The following is a 17,100-nucleotide window of genomic DNA, read 5'->3' as shown; positions in this document are numbered from 1 at the left end:
TTTAAGGCCTTTTTTGTGGAAGGGTGAATTAAGACTTTTAAAGACCTTTTTAACACCCGCAGAAACCTTTTAAGTTCACGTATAAACAAACATGACAATTTTGATAAAAACATAAAAATGCATTGTCTTTTTTCAAGGCTTTTACCACACTGTTATCATCATGATCAGCCTTTAATAAAAGAATGCCAATCCATAATTTTAATATTTCAGGAAGTCACTCCGCAAAAACAAGCGTTTGATCTCTTTATACTTAAGAGAGAGTAAAACCTGTCACCTGTTTAATCTAGAACACTGCATGCGTGTATGCAGCTCATACACCACTATATCTACAATTGATAAATGTGTTGCACTTTATTTTAGAGTCCATGCACTTACACAGCACTTACCAAGCAAAGTAATGAGTAATATAAGGTAACTACATGGGCTAAAGTTAGGTTGAGGGGCAAGTTCGGGTTTTGTAACTAGTTATTACCCAGTTATGAACAGGACTGTAAAATAGTGCTACTGATACAGGTTTATTTATTTGCACCATGGCAAGTAAAATTAATTACTTAATATTCAGGTCTATGTATACAACTAAAACATGAGAAAAACCTTGCCGATTGTAGCTGTCAAATGCTTCAGAGTAAGTCATGCCAGTGACTTAACTAGTGATATTGAGCTTTGCATCCAAAAGTTCATGTAACCATAAATCAAAATATATTTTATTGCTCACATTTCTCAGACAACTCAACTGATCCGTTGACATTGTGCCCCAGACCCTTTATCACTTGATCGGATGAACCCCTCAATTCATTTTTCTATGGCCTGTTATATATGCTTTTAATCCCAGCTGATAGAAGAAACCATGAAATATAAATAGGTGTAAAATCACTGCTTTGGTAAATAAAGCATTTGATCCCATACTTAAATGTTTAAAAATTTTATTAAAACACTGTAAAAAGTTTTTTTTTTTTAAAGAAAGTTTCTAATGCTGTCCAGCAGCTATTTGGTTTTTGACTCGGCGCTGTGTAACAATCTGTGGTGGAAACAAAGAGAACATTTTGTGCAAAAGGTTTTAACAAGGTTAACAATACAAAATTGTATGACCATACAGATCAAAGACAAACAGCTTACCAATTCAAATATTCTGACCATCTGCCAACGTAGACAAAACAGCAAAAGAACGCAATGTTAAAATGTTTGTGCAGTTGCCGTTTTGGGGTAGGCGTCAGTCTTTAGCTACCCTAGAAGTAAAGAAAATAATAATTGGGGAACCAACTTGAAAAAGGATACAGTATATAAAGAAATCTAGCATGCACTCACCTTCGAGATCACCAGCCATTTGAACTGGCAGTAACAGTGTCGCAGGTATAAAATCCACCAGTTTATATTCCTGGAAAAAGAATGAATTGACTTAAAACCAAAATAAGGAGAGAAACAAAATGACATGTAGCCAAGCACAGAAAGTGTATAGTCATAAGTGTCTCATGCACCACTGACACAAAAGACTACTTTTACAACATAAAATTAGATACCGAACCTTACTTAAAACACAGTTGAAAACTTGCTCACTGTGATAGTTCGGCACTCATGTTTTCACCACAACCACGAAAACAACCAAGCAACAAAATCTTTACACTATTACCTAATTTTGATGAGCACAAATAATTCACATGAAAAAAAAAAAAAAACTAAAATTCTCCTCTTACCTACCAGTCTGGTATGTTAAATACCTTACTTTGGTAGCTGTTTCTCGCTAGTCTTACAACAGCAATCATCTGTTCTCAATAAGACTGCTGGCGATTCCAATAAGCTAGCCTCTCAGCTGGCTCATCCCAATGGCTAGCCTCTCTTCGATGGACCGCTTCTGAAAAGTCTCTTCTCTTTGGCTAGCCTTTAAGCTGGCTCCTCCCGATGGCTAGAATCTTTGCTGGCACTTCATCAGATAGTCTGACCGCTTACGTGCAAGATTGCCTTCAGGCGGCAATTCAGAGTTGCTAAAAATCCTCTTATGGATTTCATTCCCCAGCGGAACTCAAACAAAGAAACATCGTTTGTCCAAAACATGAACCTGGACGTGTGCTAGGCCCAATTATAAATATAAATGAACAAGCTAATTAAAGTTTTGCTGAAGTTTACCTTTACAGGTGTTTCACATGAAAGTTGAAACAAACCAGCGTTACATTAATTATCCAGTAACCCAGGCTTATGAATGCTTTAACCAAGGGTCAAAGCGACTTTAGGGTAAAGCTTTAAAGCTACGTCGACAAAAGACAAATACCCAAAAGCATCATAACATGCTGCGGGTCTGTTGCGTAAAACACAATCACTCATTCATGCATCTGGGCGATTATTCACAATTTACCAAATCAAAACACTGACGAATGCAATTAAATAAAAAAACTGGAGCGGTTTATTTAATCTTGATTGGTGACTGTTCACATAAAAAAAAAAAGGGCAAGAAAAAAAAAAAAAAAAAAAGTAAAAGAAAAAAGACAGACACCCTACTGGTTCAAGAGAAAAGCCAACACAACAATTAAACCCTGCATAAAATCTCATTGGAATGCTTTGCACTTCACAGACAAAAAAGGGAAAACTACAAACTAGTAAATGTCTTCCAGGACAAGAGTACTTTTGAAACGTTCCTTTTTTTCTTTCTTCTTTTTTAACACCTTCAAATCCCCCATCCCCATTCCCACATGATTTTCCTCCCCTATTGAACACGTTCTCTTCGTATGGCAGACGTTAATATCGCCACCACACTGCTTGGCTGGGCAGATCTAGGTGTAAACCTGCTTGCTTCTCTCCTTTCCCTGTCATCTCTCTCTGGCTCTCCTCTAAGTACTGTGGCCTGTTGGACAATACGGAACATAAATTCAGTTACACTTTGCAACCTTGCTTTGTCTTTATCAAGAGCTGAACTGGAGGGGAATGAGTAGTAGTAGCACAGAAGCAAACCTTCAGGTCAGCTAAGACTGCATGGTTAGGACAATGGGGATGAGTTTGCATGTGCTGCAGCCAGAAGGTTTGGAGAGCAACTCAAAATCAACATTCGTCATGTGATACTGGATCTTAGCTTTATTAGATTTGAAGGTTTGCTGCTGGATCCCCTGCACTGAAAACTCAATAGTTTTACTCATTTACCGACCAATTGAAGAGTGATTACGGGCTAACATTTGCATAGGTTACGCATCTTATGAGATGTTTGGACATGGATGAGCTAAAAACAAACTAATGGCTAACTTCAGAGGCCTCTTCCATACGTGGGGCAATTCTTACCCTGGAATCTAAAACCTCCGCCCACCAGAGCCTCCTCCATAACCACCACCAGAGCCTCCTCCATAACCACCTATAAAAGAACCTTGATTGAGACATCTGACATCTCAAAATATTTCAGCGTGGAATGGAAATGGTTTGAATTCAAATGTACTTATTCGATAACACTGCAATGTTCACTCACCGCCATATGGGCCACCACCGCTCCTTCCACCACCTCCGTAGTTTCCTCCCTTCATTGGGCCGTAGTTAGAGGAAGATTGATTGTTGTAGCTGCCAAAGTCGTTGTAGCCTCCGCCACCTCCAAAGTTGCCTGCAAAAAATACAGCGATTCTTTAAAATCTTATTTGCCACAAAGGCAGCACGCCTTTTGCCCGGTGTATGACTAACTTTTCTTTCTTTCTTTTCTTTTTTTTTTTGGATTAGATAATTATCAAGTGTTAAAAAATAGAAGCAAATAAAGTGTGTGAGTACACATACAATATCCATATGTATGTAATTTTAATGCTATGGACTTAGATATTTAAAAATGGCCATCTTTAAGCATGACTGTTGAAATTAAATGGTAACACTTAACAATAAGAGTACATTTGTAGCATTCACTATTAGCTACTAATAGGCTATATTTTTAAATTTTAAAGTTTCTTCTTTTAACATTAGCAAATTATGAAATAACTTTAATGATCAATATAGTAAATAATATTAATATTTTTATTCATTAACAAAGTATGGTTCAGTACTTTTCCTGCTTTTTATTTTTATTTTTTAATAGTAAAGCACTAGCTCTCTTTCAGTATCCATTTTGAAAACTATCGGTTGATTAATCGGTATCGGCCAGTGTGGTCCAACCTAGCTATCGGTCGACCTCTACTTAATACAGGGCTCGCAAAATCGCTAGCCCGACGTCCCGGGGCTATTGTGTTTTCCAGTCGGGCTACCAAAATGTATCACTGCCTGCCCGACGGGCTCCTTAAATACAGATCTCCAGCGGGTCCTTAAAAACTCTGAAAGTGAGTTGTATCAAAATTAAGGCCATAAAAAGTTTTAAATACGTTAAATGGTGTAAGAAATGTCCTAATTATAATTTCAAGAGGTCTTACAGTTGGGGACGGAAAGACATGAGTCGCGATACTGCAGGATTAAACTTCAAAAGGCAATGATGTCATTGAATAAATATGAGCGCTGCACGTTTCAAGTCAAAACGCGGCGCGGATGTCTTTATGTGAATGTATCTGAAGGGAACCGACTGTCCTCAGAAACGTGTCATTGGCATTTTAATTTCATTTTACCTATAATTCCTGATAAAGCAGCGTTTATGAGCGCGGAGCTGCTTTGTGTACAGCGTTTCCGGGGAAACTGCAATATTTCAGCTCTCCTAAAGCGCCACTTCGTGGCAGAGAATGAATTTGCATTTCCAATAAGCCTTTTTTGCTGTTTATGGTCAGATCAATGCAAATATCAACTCATGTTTTTACGCAGCAAACACAGAGTTGTAAATGAGAAAGAAGTTGATGTGCCTTCTAAAAATCTAAACAATTAAGACAATAATATTTATACGTTTTAAATTAACAATTTATATGCTTGATTGATCCCTTTTCATAAAAACGGTCTATAGCCTGAAGCACTGTTGTATAAGATTTTTGTTTTTGTGAAAACCTGTATCTGAACTGTAAATCATGTAATTTTATGGCTCAAAACTGTATGTTACCATAGACATTGTCCAACCCGCTCATTCTGTGTTCATTTTACTTGTGCAGCTCTTAAAATGGGTCATAAATTGCCTTAAATATATTTTTAAAAATTCTGCAGATACCCTGTAAATAGTGAAATAAAATTCCTGCCTTCATATTTGTTGATATTTGTGTATTGAAAATATTTTTGATTGACATTTAAACTCCTATCTGATTTTCTATATTTAAAAAAAATAAAAAATAAAATAAAATAGTAATTTTTTAATTCGGGCTAGTTAAATTAATTTCCGGGCTACCAAAATCTGAAGAGTACCTGCCCGAAGGGCTACCAGGGATTTTGAAATTTTGCGAGCCCTGTAATAGTATCAAATTGGAGGACAGAGTGTCAGTAATGTATAATGATAAGATTAAACACTCAATTTTCAGTTAAAGGCATTTCATTATTGAATTCAGAGATGTCATTGTCTAGCTCAGTTTAGTTTAAATAGTATCTGTGCAATCAAATCGGCGATAATCGCTAGAAATTAAGTGTCCCCAACTGAGCAAGCCAGAGGCGACAGCACATCCTAGGAGAACAAAAATAAGAACATGACAAAATGGTTCACAAGGTAACTGACCTCCTCCAAAGTTGCCTCCACCACCATTGTTGTAGTTATCATAGCCGCCACCACCGCCGCCGCCACCGTAGCCTCCACCCTGGTTTCCGTATCCGCCACCACCTCCGCCGCTTCCTCCATAACCACGGTTGCCACTGTAATTAGGTCCGCCTCCACCATAGCCACCTGATAAAGAGATGGGAGATAAACACCATCATGGAAACACTGTTGAATGGTCAAGTGTAATGTGAATCACATTCTTAAAATCTTTATATATACCATTCCCTCCGTAGCCATTATATCCATCGCCTCCACCGTAACCACCTCTTCCTCCTCCATATCCACCTACAACAGGAGAAACATTTCAGAATGAATAACTCTTAAGGAACACTGTGGACCAGTAGTTCTCAAAAAGGTGGGTCAGTCAGTGTGTTACTGAATTTTCCCTTACAACCTAAATAATAATTTCCAATTATTCCATGATGAAATATGCATAGTTCAAAGTGAAATGAAGGAGGAATAATCTAACCACTTAGGGTTTGATACAATTATGCACATTTGAGGATGTCTGCATAATCTTTCAATTTTATGTTTAGTAAGGTACGGACTCTGAGAATCTCTGCGATAGACCACTACAAAACAGAAATGAGAACATAATATGCAAAATTGTACCTCCATATCCTCCACCTCTGCCAAAGTTTCCACCACCACCACCACCTCCCCCACCGCCTCCTCCTCCTCCTCCTCCTCCTCCTCTCCGCCTATAAGATGAGTTTTATGAAAAGGTTATTTTAGTTCAGGCCTTTCGTACAAAACATCAAACAGCTATGCAACAAATCAAGACAGCTAAAATAAAAATAATGCTGTGGCACATTTTATTTTCCCTGAGGTCTGTGCTCTGTGTGTAATTCTTACCTCGTTGATTCATTGACACCCTGTTCATTTCCTCTCTGGAGAGAGCTTTCCTGACTTCACAGTTGTGTCCATTCACTGTGTGGTATTTCTGTACTGTGGGTTAAATGAAAAAAACAAACAAATGAAGACCGTGTTAAAAGAGATATACACACACACACACACACACACACACACACACACATATATATTAGGGATGTGCATCTCCATAACTGAGGCCGATGCGACACACATCTCGATACATAGCCAATAATACGATACATTAAAGATACATATGAAGCAGCTATGTGATGCGATTCACCCCATTACGATCCGATTCGATACAACACAATGCAATATGATGCAATGGGGGGAAAAAAATAAATAATATATATATATAAGGGATGTGCATCAGTGATCGAGTAGGCCGTAACAGCAATGATCGATCATGGAAGCAATGAGCGTGGGAAAAAAAAAATTCTGATTGGTTATAGCAGCACTTTGAGCGGCACCCTGAGCTCTGATTGTTTAGCTTGCAACAACTTGGGGTTCAAAGTATAGACGTGAGAAGAGAAAGAAGCTTGGCTTTGAAGTCACACAGTGATGTCTGGGTTAGCTACATACACATCTGATTAATCTAATAGGATTGCGTTGGGATGTTAACGTGCATTTACATGCAGCTGAATGCGCTGCATATTACCAGTATTTAGTTTCATGCTCAAATGCAACGCCCGATATTGACTGAGTTATTTGAGATGGTCATATTTCTTTTAGATGTTTCTTTAAAAAAAAAAAAAAAACGATCCTATAATAATGCAACAGAGATGTTTTTACTTCGTATGGCTTCGAAAACATGCAGGCAATTTTAGGAATCACTTGATAATGTAGATGAAAATATAACACAAATCTGCCATAAACATTAATGACATAAGTATTATAATGAGAACTTTATAGAATGTGAAATCTTTAGTAAATCCTGTCCTTGACTGTTTCAGCGCACATCACGGCTGGATCACTCTCTCTCGCTATAGCGTGTAACTTAAAGTTCACTGCATCCTTTTGTGTAGATACAAGATGTAATGTTATGTGTCTAAGTTATCTGATTAATATCATAGGAAGCGTCATAGAACGGGTTTCAGTTTATTGGCATAAAGTCAGCTTCACCTCAGGCAGCTATTATTTTTTAATAACATTGCTGCATCATAATCGTAATCTAATCATGTGTTCATGTCATTTTTATTTTTAACATTCATTTTCATAACAGCCTTCAGATATTTTCATTATCTCCATTACGGCCATGCCCCGCCCCCCGCACACGCCCCTGATTATGTGATTAATCGTTTTTTAAACCTATCGATGATTGAAATAAGAAATTGCCCATCCCTAATATATATATACATACCCTGGACCACAAAACCAGTCTTAAGTGTCAATTTTTCGAAGTTGTGATTTATACATCATCTGAAAGCTGAATAAATAAGCTTTCCACTGATGTATGGTTTGTTAGGACAACATTTGGCCGAGATACAAGTATTTGAAAATCTGGAACCTGAGGGTGCAAAAAAAAATAAAAAATAAAAATATATTGAGAAAATCACCTTTAAAGTTGTCCAAATGAAGTCCTTAGCAATGCATATTACTAATCAAAACTTTTATTTCTTTGGTTCAGACAGACAGAAAATCATAAATTAAGTGCCTTCTGACTTCTAACGCCTCGGTCTCCATAGTGTTGTGACACGTCATATTCAAGTTGCAGCGATGATGAGAGAACGCGCTTAAGAAACAGCTTGGAGAGGAGAAATCAATCTACATATAAAATATTGGTCACAAATTATTGGTCAGTTTCTAAATAACAAGTATATCACATGTACTAATAATTAAATATAAATAAATATTTTTTTACCGATGCAAATATGTTAGAAACGATGCATCGCAATACAAACGCCAACTTGTAACTGGGGTCTAAAACTGCTAAAGATAGTGGACACATGAGTGGCAGTCACTTACTGACAATCCTGTCAACAGCGTCATGGTCATCAAATGTTATGAAGGCGAAGCCCCTCCTCTTATCACTGTTCTTCTCAGTCATGATGTTCACCTCGTCAATTTTACCAAACTGGCCGAAATACTCGCGCAGATGTTCCTCATCCGTGTCTTCTTTGATCCCGCCCACAAACATTTTTTTAACAGTGGAGTGAGCGCCTGGTTTGCAAGAGTCCTGAAATCAGCGTATAAGCAATTATTGCAATATACAAAAAAATATTCATTCACAAGGATCACTAGATAAAAAGATAATACACAACAAAAATTGTTATTTGATTTGATTAAAAACGGGAACGCTGATTGTAAGGTTTCTCAGAATGAACACTTACTTCTCTAGACACTGCTCTCTTGGGTTCAACAGCTCTTCCGTCCACTTTGTGCGGACGAGCATCCATCGCCGCATCCACCTCATTCACCGAACTATAGGTCACAAACCCAAAACCCCTCGACCTCTTTGTGTTGGGGTCCCTCATCACCTGTGAGCAGACAGGGGTAAAGAAAAGACGTAAGCAGCTGGTTTCAGAGCCTGCTCTCCTTCATTAGCATGTGAATGCACGCAGATGTACTCACCACACAGTCTGTAAGAGTTCCCCATTGCTCGAAGTGGGCCCTTAGACTCTCATCTGTTGTCTCAAAACTGAGGCCCCCGATAAAGAGCTTTCGGAGCTGCTCAGGCTCACGGGGGGTCTGTTGCTGTGAGAAATAAAACCATTAAAACAAATACATTAAATGACAACGTTACACAAACAGCTCTAAATGTATCTGCCCATTCAAACAGAAACAGCATTTTTAAAATGAGCTATCTCGGCGTTCTCCCTGCACCCGTACAGCAAAAACACAAACCAAAGAACTGAAAAACAAGTTTCTTTAAAGCAAAGGATGCAACTGAACTACCTTGTTAATTTATCAATATCAAGCACTTCCCATATTGTGTCGATAAAATCGATCTGTGATGCAGGAGCGCATCTGCAAACGTGCGGCCTACAGCGCCACCGCGAATAAAGTGCATATTTTTAGAAGCCGATGGAAAAATACATTTACGCAAAGAAACGCTGATCTTAGGAAAGCACGGGTGAAAGCAAAATGAAGGGCTGAAACACATTCAGAACAAAAGAATTGCGTTTTAGCTCACGAGCCTCGGCAGCGAACAAAGAAATGAGACGAAGCCGCGAGGAAATTTGCGCTTTTACCAAAAATTCATTTCTGTAATTAAACTATTTCATTCTTTTACATTTGACTCCATGACAATTACAAAATACTTAGCAGTTATAATGCAATCTATGTGCTACAATTATGCTATTTTTGAGAGTTTTTACCTCTTTGGACATGGCGGTCTCCCAGTGACTGACAGCAGACCTCGACTGTGTGCGCAACCGCTGCAGCGCGACGCGTTCTTCTTCGGTTTTCATCGCGGGCTAAAGATCAGCGTTCAAGGGGCATACCGCCACCTATTGTGTTGGAGCGTGTTAAATTCTACTGATAAGGCCAGTATAATGCAAAAAAATAAAAATGTATTAATTAATTGACGCCCTAACAACTTCCAACTGATTATTTAATAGCCAATTTCCTTACTGTTTTGGTAATATATGCTTGAAGTTATTCCTTCCCTAAATTCCCTACAGTTTATTAGTAGGCTACATGCTCAGCTCTTCATTTCCTTTGCATGCATCACATTTATCTGCATTAACCTATTCATTAGAAATGTGTTGTGTTATTGTGTCTTGTGCACCCTAACCATAACCTTGTAGAAATGATTTCTTCTCTTCCATTTCTACTTCTAAATACTTTAGCCTTAATTGATTTTGTCAGTGAATATTCTAATATCCTCTGCCTTTAATATATGCATGCCAATTTTTTTTTTTTTTTGCCAATATTTATTAATTAAATTAAATTAAATTAATTATTATCTTATTATGGTTTCACTTTAGTTTGATGGTCCCCTTAACACATTCTATTGACTATAAGTAATGTTGCACCTACATTTCTACTAACTCTCGTTAGAGTGTTAGTAGTGTATTAGTTGACTGGTAGGGTTAGGGTTAGATTAAGTTGACATGTTCTTGCAAAGTTACTTATAGACAGTAGAATATCTGTTGGGAGACCAACACAATAAGGAGTTAGTAGATATGAAGCAGACAGTCTACTAATACTCTTATGAGAGTTTATTGACATGTAGTTGCAACATTACTTAGTGTCAACAGAATGTTCAAAAGGGACCATCAAAATAAAGTGTTACCCTTATTATTTTTTCCCCAAGGGGAATCTTTAGTTTGTCATTATGATTAAATACTGGGTTTCACTTTATTTTGATAGTCCACTTTAGACATTCTACTAACCAGGGGCGGTTTCTCCATTAGGGCGATCGGGCGACGCACCACCAAAGCGAGAAAGGGAGGGATTTTTTTCCTTTCACATTCAATCACAGTGTTATGCTAGCTTTCACTCTTCTCAGAGCCATAGAGAAATGTTTTCATTTTTCTTGAAAAAAGCTCGCAGAAAATATAGTTTTGTGAGAATCAGCCTCAATCTTAAATTTGGTAAAACAATTTTCTTTATTTAAAATGTTTCATGTCTTAATCCTTTTCTTTCTGTTATACTGGGATAAATCATATCGGGATGTATGCTAAAATTTTTGGATGTGGCACCCCACCTAGAAAATTTGCCACCAGCCGCCACTGCTACTAACTATAAGTAACTTTGTAACTACATGTCAACTACATGTCAACTAATTCTCATTAATTACTAACTCTCAGAGTAGACTGTTAGGGTAGGTTTAGGGTTAGTAGAATAAGTTGACATATACTTGCAAAGTTTCTCACAGTCAGTATGTTGTATGTTGTGGACTCATCAAAATAAAGTGTTAGAAGTTATTAAGCAGACAGTCTTCTAGTACTCTAATGACTGCTAGTTGACATGTAGTTGCAAAGTTACTTACTGTTAGTGGAATGTCTAAAGTGGACTATCGAAATAAAGTATTACCAAATACTGTTTTTGCTCATTTGTCAGCTATTAATATACTACTGTGCAAAAGTCTTGAGCCCTGGTTTTAAGCCAGCTATTTCTATCGTTTGCTGTAGTATGTCAGTAGGAAATATCAGTTTACATTTCCAAATATTCATTTTGCCATTAACTGTAATAATCCTGTGAGATTGTTGTTTGCACAAGGAGTCTGATAACAGCCAGTGCTCCACACAGATCTGATCTCACCTTCGTCCATCTGGGATGACATGAAGATGTAGATCAGATGCAACCCCCTTAACATTTTCATAAGTAACTGTAATTTAATTACACATTTTTTTCTCAGTAACTGTAACTGATTACAATTACTTTTATTTTATAATTAAATTACGTAATTCCATTGCATGTAACTAGTTACTCTCCAACACTGATGATGCTGTAGGTCACATGACAATCCCTCATTTTATTCTGATGTATGTTCCAGTGATTCTTGCTATGCCTTTGATGTTTTTTCTTTCTTTTCTTTTTTTACTTAGTTTTACAAATATAGCTTGCACAAAAAATATTGGCATCATTATCAGATTTTAGTTAATCTGTAAATGCAAAAAATTAAAACATTTGTACCTAATGAAAGCAGACAATTTTAAGTGGTTCTTTGAAAATAATTCTTAAAAAGGTTCTTGAAAAGATGCTGGAAACTGCATTTGTACCGATTTTCTTCTTCTTCCCTAAAAGTGTATGGATATTATAGACTGCAAATCAAAGAGACCCCAAACTTGTCAGGGTGGTCCCAAATGTACCCAGACACACATCTGTTCAACACTAGGTGGTGCTATAATAAGGCAATTTGTGTTTTGGTTCTCTGGAACTAGTGAAACTAACATCCTCGGTTACCGATCACTGCCTGTCACTGTCTATGATCTCGATCTGCCCAGGTGAACAGCTGCTCGCTTGGTCCTGACCTTCATGTTATTTCACCTCTTCTCTCTGCTCTCCTCTTTGGATTTGGATGCTGCACAAACTAATTACCTGGTATTGACCTTTGCCTGTCTGTTTAAGGGGAGAAATATTTCTGTACCAAATAAAAACTTCACCTCCTCTGTGGCATGTACATGCGGTGTGCCGCAGGGTTACATCTTAGGCCTTGTTTTGTTTTCCCTCTATCTCCTTCCATTAGCCAATTTATTATTATTATTATTTTTTTATTGTTATGCAGATGACATATAGCTTTATATTCCGGTAAAACCAGATGATAATATATCTATTAGTATAATTTTTTTCAGTGAAGAATGAAGGGTTAATTTTTTGGTTCTCCTGAATATGCCAACATCCTCTCTAAAACCTTTGGTCCTGTAACTAACACTGTAAGCACTCATGCCAGACATTTAGGGTCATTTTTGACCTGGCACTCAAATTTGATAAACAAATAAACTCAGTTGTTACATCACACCTCTCTTCATCAGCTTGCACTGGCTGCCAATAGCCGCTCGCATCAAATTCAAGGTACTGATGTTTGCAGACAACCTCTGGCGCTGCACCAATATACCTAAACTCGCTAGTTCAGACTTACATGCCCTCCAGAAGCTTGCATTCCGCAAGTGAATGACGCCTCATGGTGCCATCCCAAAGAGGCACAAAATCACTCTCATGCAAGGGCGTAAATTTTAATTAACAGTAGGGGGGACAATAAACAAAATTCCTCTAGAGCAATTTTTGAAGGGGACACAAATAACAGCCAAAATTGTACTTGTAAGGATAGATATGTGTACACAGCATAGAGACCATGTTTAAATATGAGTTTGGTTCATAGGTTCACCACGCGGTCATATAATAATTATTAAATTATTTTGCATCCTCCACATAGTATTTTAGGTTTATTCTATTCTATTCTATTCTATTCTATTCTATTCTATTCTATTCTATTCTATTCTATTCTATTCTATTCTATTCTATTCATTTTGGTCTAATTTATTAAACAAACAAAACACCTTGCTATGTGTACTGTGCTAGACTAACAGAATTGTCACAGCACTTGTATACTGTTGGTCTCTCGTTGGTCTCATTGCTTCTATTGTTCTCCTCATTTGTTAGTCACTTTGGATAAAATCATCTGCTAAATGATTCAATGTCAATGTAAATGTAACATCAGCATTTTTTCACCTTAAGATGATTACAAAAGTTACTTTCCTTCCATATAGGGACTTGCATTTATTCATGCGTTATACAGTATATGTGTTATTCATGCATTTTTTAAAATCAAACTAGACTACTGCATCTCATTGTATTTAGGGGTCACTTAATCTTGTTTATCTTGCCTCCAGATGCCACTGTAGGGGAATTAAGTCTCAAACTAACAGAATACAGAATCACTACTTATAGTCTTACAGATCATTTGATGTAATTTTTACAGGTTCTAATAAGTTAACAGAACAGATAATTCTAGCAACATCCAAAAATTATGTTTTTTATTTTTATTATTATTATTTACACAAATGTGGTTATTTAAGACAATATCTTTGAGTTATAAGTTCTATTCATAAGCAACTATCGTAAGGGTCATAAGTGGTCATAAATCTTGTGAGGGCACTTCTCATCTGGACAACTGTTGATTCTCCTAGAGACTGTTCCTTGGACATAGTCACATGCCTATCATATTCCTAAACAACACTTGGCAAATACATAGGCAATAGGTTGCCCTTCAAGGTTGAGCTGTAGCACATCACTGCAACAGAATAAAACATTCACATAGAGCATTTATACAAACTTCTACACATGATTCACTGTTTAACATATAGCAACTAATGGTGCTGTAAACCCTAAAAATAATCATAAATATTAAGCACACATAAGAGTTAGTGGATATACAGTGGTGTGAAAAAGTTTCTGCCCCCTTCCTGTTTTTTTTTTTTTTTCTTTTTCCTTTTTTTGCATATTTGTCACACTTGAATGATTCAGATCATCAAACAAATTACACAAAGATAACCCGAGTAAATACAAAATGCAGTTTTGAAATAATGATTTCATTTATTAAGGGAAAAAGCTGTCCAAACCTGCCTGACACTATGTGAAAAAGTAATTGCCTCTTAAATACAAACCCGATTCCAAAAAAGTTGGGACACTGTACAAATCGTGAATAAAAAAGGAATGCAATAATTTACAAATCTAATAAACTTATATTTTATTCACAATAGAATATAGATAACATATCAAATGTTGAAAGTGAGACATTTTGAAATGTCATGCCAAATATTGGCTCATTTTGGATTTCATGAGAGCTACACATTCCAAAAAAGTTGGGACAGGTAGCAATAAGAGGCCGGAAAAGTTAAATGTACATATAAGGAACAGCTGGAGGACCAATTTGCAACTTATTAGGTCAATTGGCAACATGGTTGGGTATAAAAAGAGCCTCTCAGAGTGGCAGTGTCTCTCAGAAGTCAAGATGGGAAGAGGATAACCAATTCCCCCAATGCTGCGGCGAAAAATAGTGGAGCAATATCAGAAAGGAGTTTCTCAGATAAAAATTGCAAAGAGTTTGAAGTTATCATCATCTACAGTGCATTGTATACAGTGTGTGTAAGGGACAAGGCCTAAGACCTTTGTTGAATGCCTGTGGTCTTCGGGCCCGAAGACGACACTGCTCAATCACTCATCGGCATGATTCTGTCATTGACATTACTAAATGGGCCCAGGAATACTTCCAGAAACCACTGTCGGTAAACACAATCCGCCATGCCATCTGCAGATGCCAATTAAAGCTCTATCATGCAAAAAGGAAGCCATATGTGAACATGGTCCAGAAGCGCTGTCGTGTCCTGTAGGCCAAGGCTCATTTAAAATGGACTGTTTCAAAGTGGAAAAGTGTTCTATGGTCAGACGAATCAAAATTTGAAGTTCTTTTTGGAAAACTGGGACGCCATGTCATCCGGACTAAAGAGGACAAGGACAACCCAAGTTGTTATCAGTGCTCAGATCAGAAGCCTGCATCTCTGATGGTATGGGGTTGCATGAGTGCGTGTGGCATGGGCAGCTTACACATCTGGAAAGGCACCATCAATGTTGAAAGGTATATCCAAGTTCTAGAACAACATATGCTCCCATCCAGACGTCGTCTCTTTCAGGGAAGACCTTGCATTTTCCAACATGACAATGCCAGACCACATACTGCATCAATTACAACATCATGGCTGCGTAGAAGAAGGATCCGGGTACTGAAATGGCCAGCCTGCAGTCCAGATCTTTCACCCATAGAAAACATTTGGCGCATCATAAAGAGGAAGATGCTACAAAGAAGACCTAAGACCGTTGAGCAACTAGAAGCCTGTATTAGACAAGAATGGGACAACATTCCTATTCCTAAACTTGAGCAACTTGTCTCCTCAGTCCCCAGATGTTTGCAGACTGTTATAAAAAGAAGAGGGGATGCCACACAGTGGTAAACATGGCCTTGCCCCAACTTTTTTGAGATGTGTGATGCCATGAAATTTAAAATCAACTTATTTTTCCCTTAAAATTATACATTTTATACATTATTCACTTCCACATCATTGCATTCTGTTTTTATTCACAATTTGTCCCAACTTTTTTGGAATCGGGTTTGTATAATAACTGGTTGTTCCACCCTTTGCAGCAACAACTGCAGTCAAGCGTTTGCGATAACTGGCAATGAGTCGTTCGCATCGCTGTGGAGGAATTTTGGCCAACTCTTCTTTGCAGAATTGTTTTTTTTTTTATCAACAAAACAACATCCACACAAACAAACAACAGGGAGGGGGGACCAACAGACACACCATAACAATTTCAACTTCAATTTGCAGCAAAAAGGACAAAACAGAATCCACACAAAGTCCACAGACCGACCACAATTGAACATTCCCAAAACATGTGTAGAAAATTACCTGCTGATACAGTGGTACAGATATGACAGTTATAGGTCGATTGCAGTTTCATTTTAAACCTCTTGTAAGGAGTTATGTATGCTCAATGGATGACTTTGAAATGGATAAGACGATGAGCCAAGTTTTTAGAAGTTAAGATTAAATTAGACCACACCCTCTCCCAGTCGACCGATAAATCAAAATCTGTTAATTCACGATTCCAGATAGATTTAATAGAAAGAAACTTTGCAGTGTGATCATTAAGTTCACTATGTATTAAAGAAACAGATGGCCGACCAGAGGGTGGTGTGATCCAATCCCACATAGGATGAGAGGAAATAGGGGATGCCCAGGGAACTCCATGGGCCTTGAGAGCAGAACGTAACTGAAAAAAGACAAAATATGATGATGCTGGTAAACACAACTTAGTGACCAGAGTCTCTGGTTATCATATAAGTCACCGCATGCGTTTCTGCCCAATGTAGACCAAGAGGGCTGGACAAATGGCCAATTTCAACATAAAAAATTAAAGTTGTGCCATAAGGGTGTGTTGTTACAAAATTTGAAAGGTCCTCCCATCAGACGTTCCATCCTTTTTAGAAAGAAAAAAAATAAGTCCTTAAATGTAGTATTCTGGATTCTCCAAAGATCGATTACATTAAGTTCAGTGATACATTTATTCAATAACTTAGAGGATGGGTTAGCGGTAGTGTCAGGGTAAGATTTATCCAGTGCAGGATTTAAAACAGCATTAAAATCACCACCCATCACTAAAGGACAATCCAT

At 37.5% G+C, this 17,100-nt stretch overlaps 1 protein-coding gene across 1 annotated transcript; it reads right to left on the bottom strand.

Moving 5' to 3' along the window:
* Window positions 1–2,372: 2,372 nt before the first annotated feature.
* On the bottom strand, window positions 2,373–9,953 carry hnrnpa1a (heterogeneous nuclear ribonucleoprotein A1a). Its single transcript, XM_058792004.1, has 11 exons — window positions 9,796–9,953; window positions 9,050–9,172; window positions 8,809–8,955; window positions 8,444–8,654; window positions 6,461–6,553; window positions 6,218–6,298; window positions 5,825–5,890; window positions 5,567–5,731; window positions 3,443–3,571; window positions 3,262–3,331; window positions 2,373–2,833 (listed from the first exon to the last, which is right to left on the bottom strand). Exons 1-10 carry the CDS (start codon window positions 9,886–9,888, stop codon window positions 3,270–3,272), a joined length of 1,170 nt encoding a protein of 389 aa, XP_058647987.1. The 5' UTR covers window positions 9,889–9,953; the 3' UTR covers window positions 2,373–2,833; window positions 3,262–3,269.
* Window positions 9,954–17,100: the final 7,147 nt, after the last annotated feature.

The sequence above is a fragment of the Onychostoma macrolepis genome, chromosome 11, assembly GCF_012432095.1.
Source record: "Onychostoma macrolepis isolate SWU-2019 chromosome 11, ASM1243209v1, whole genome shotgun sequence".
NCBI classification, from domain to species: Eukaryota; Metazoa; Chordata; class Actinopteri; order Cypriniformes; family Cyprinidae; genus Onychostoma; species Onychostoma macrolepis.
The sequence above is the reverse complement of the archived record's forward strand: the minus strand, read 5'-3'. Positions and strand labels throughout refer to the sequence as shown.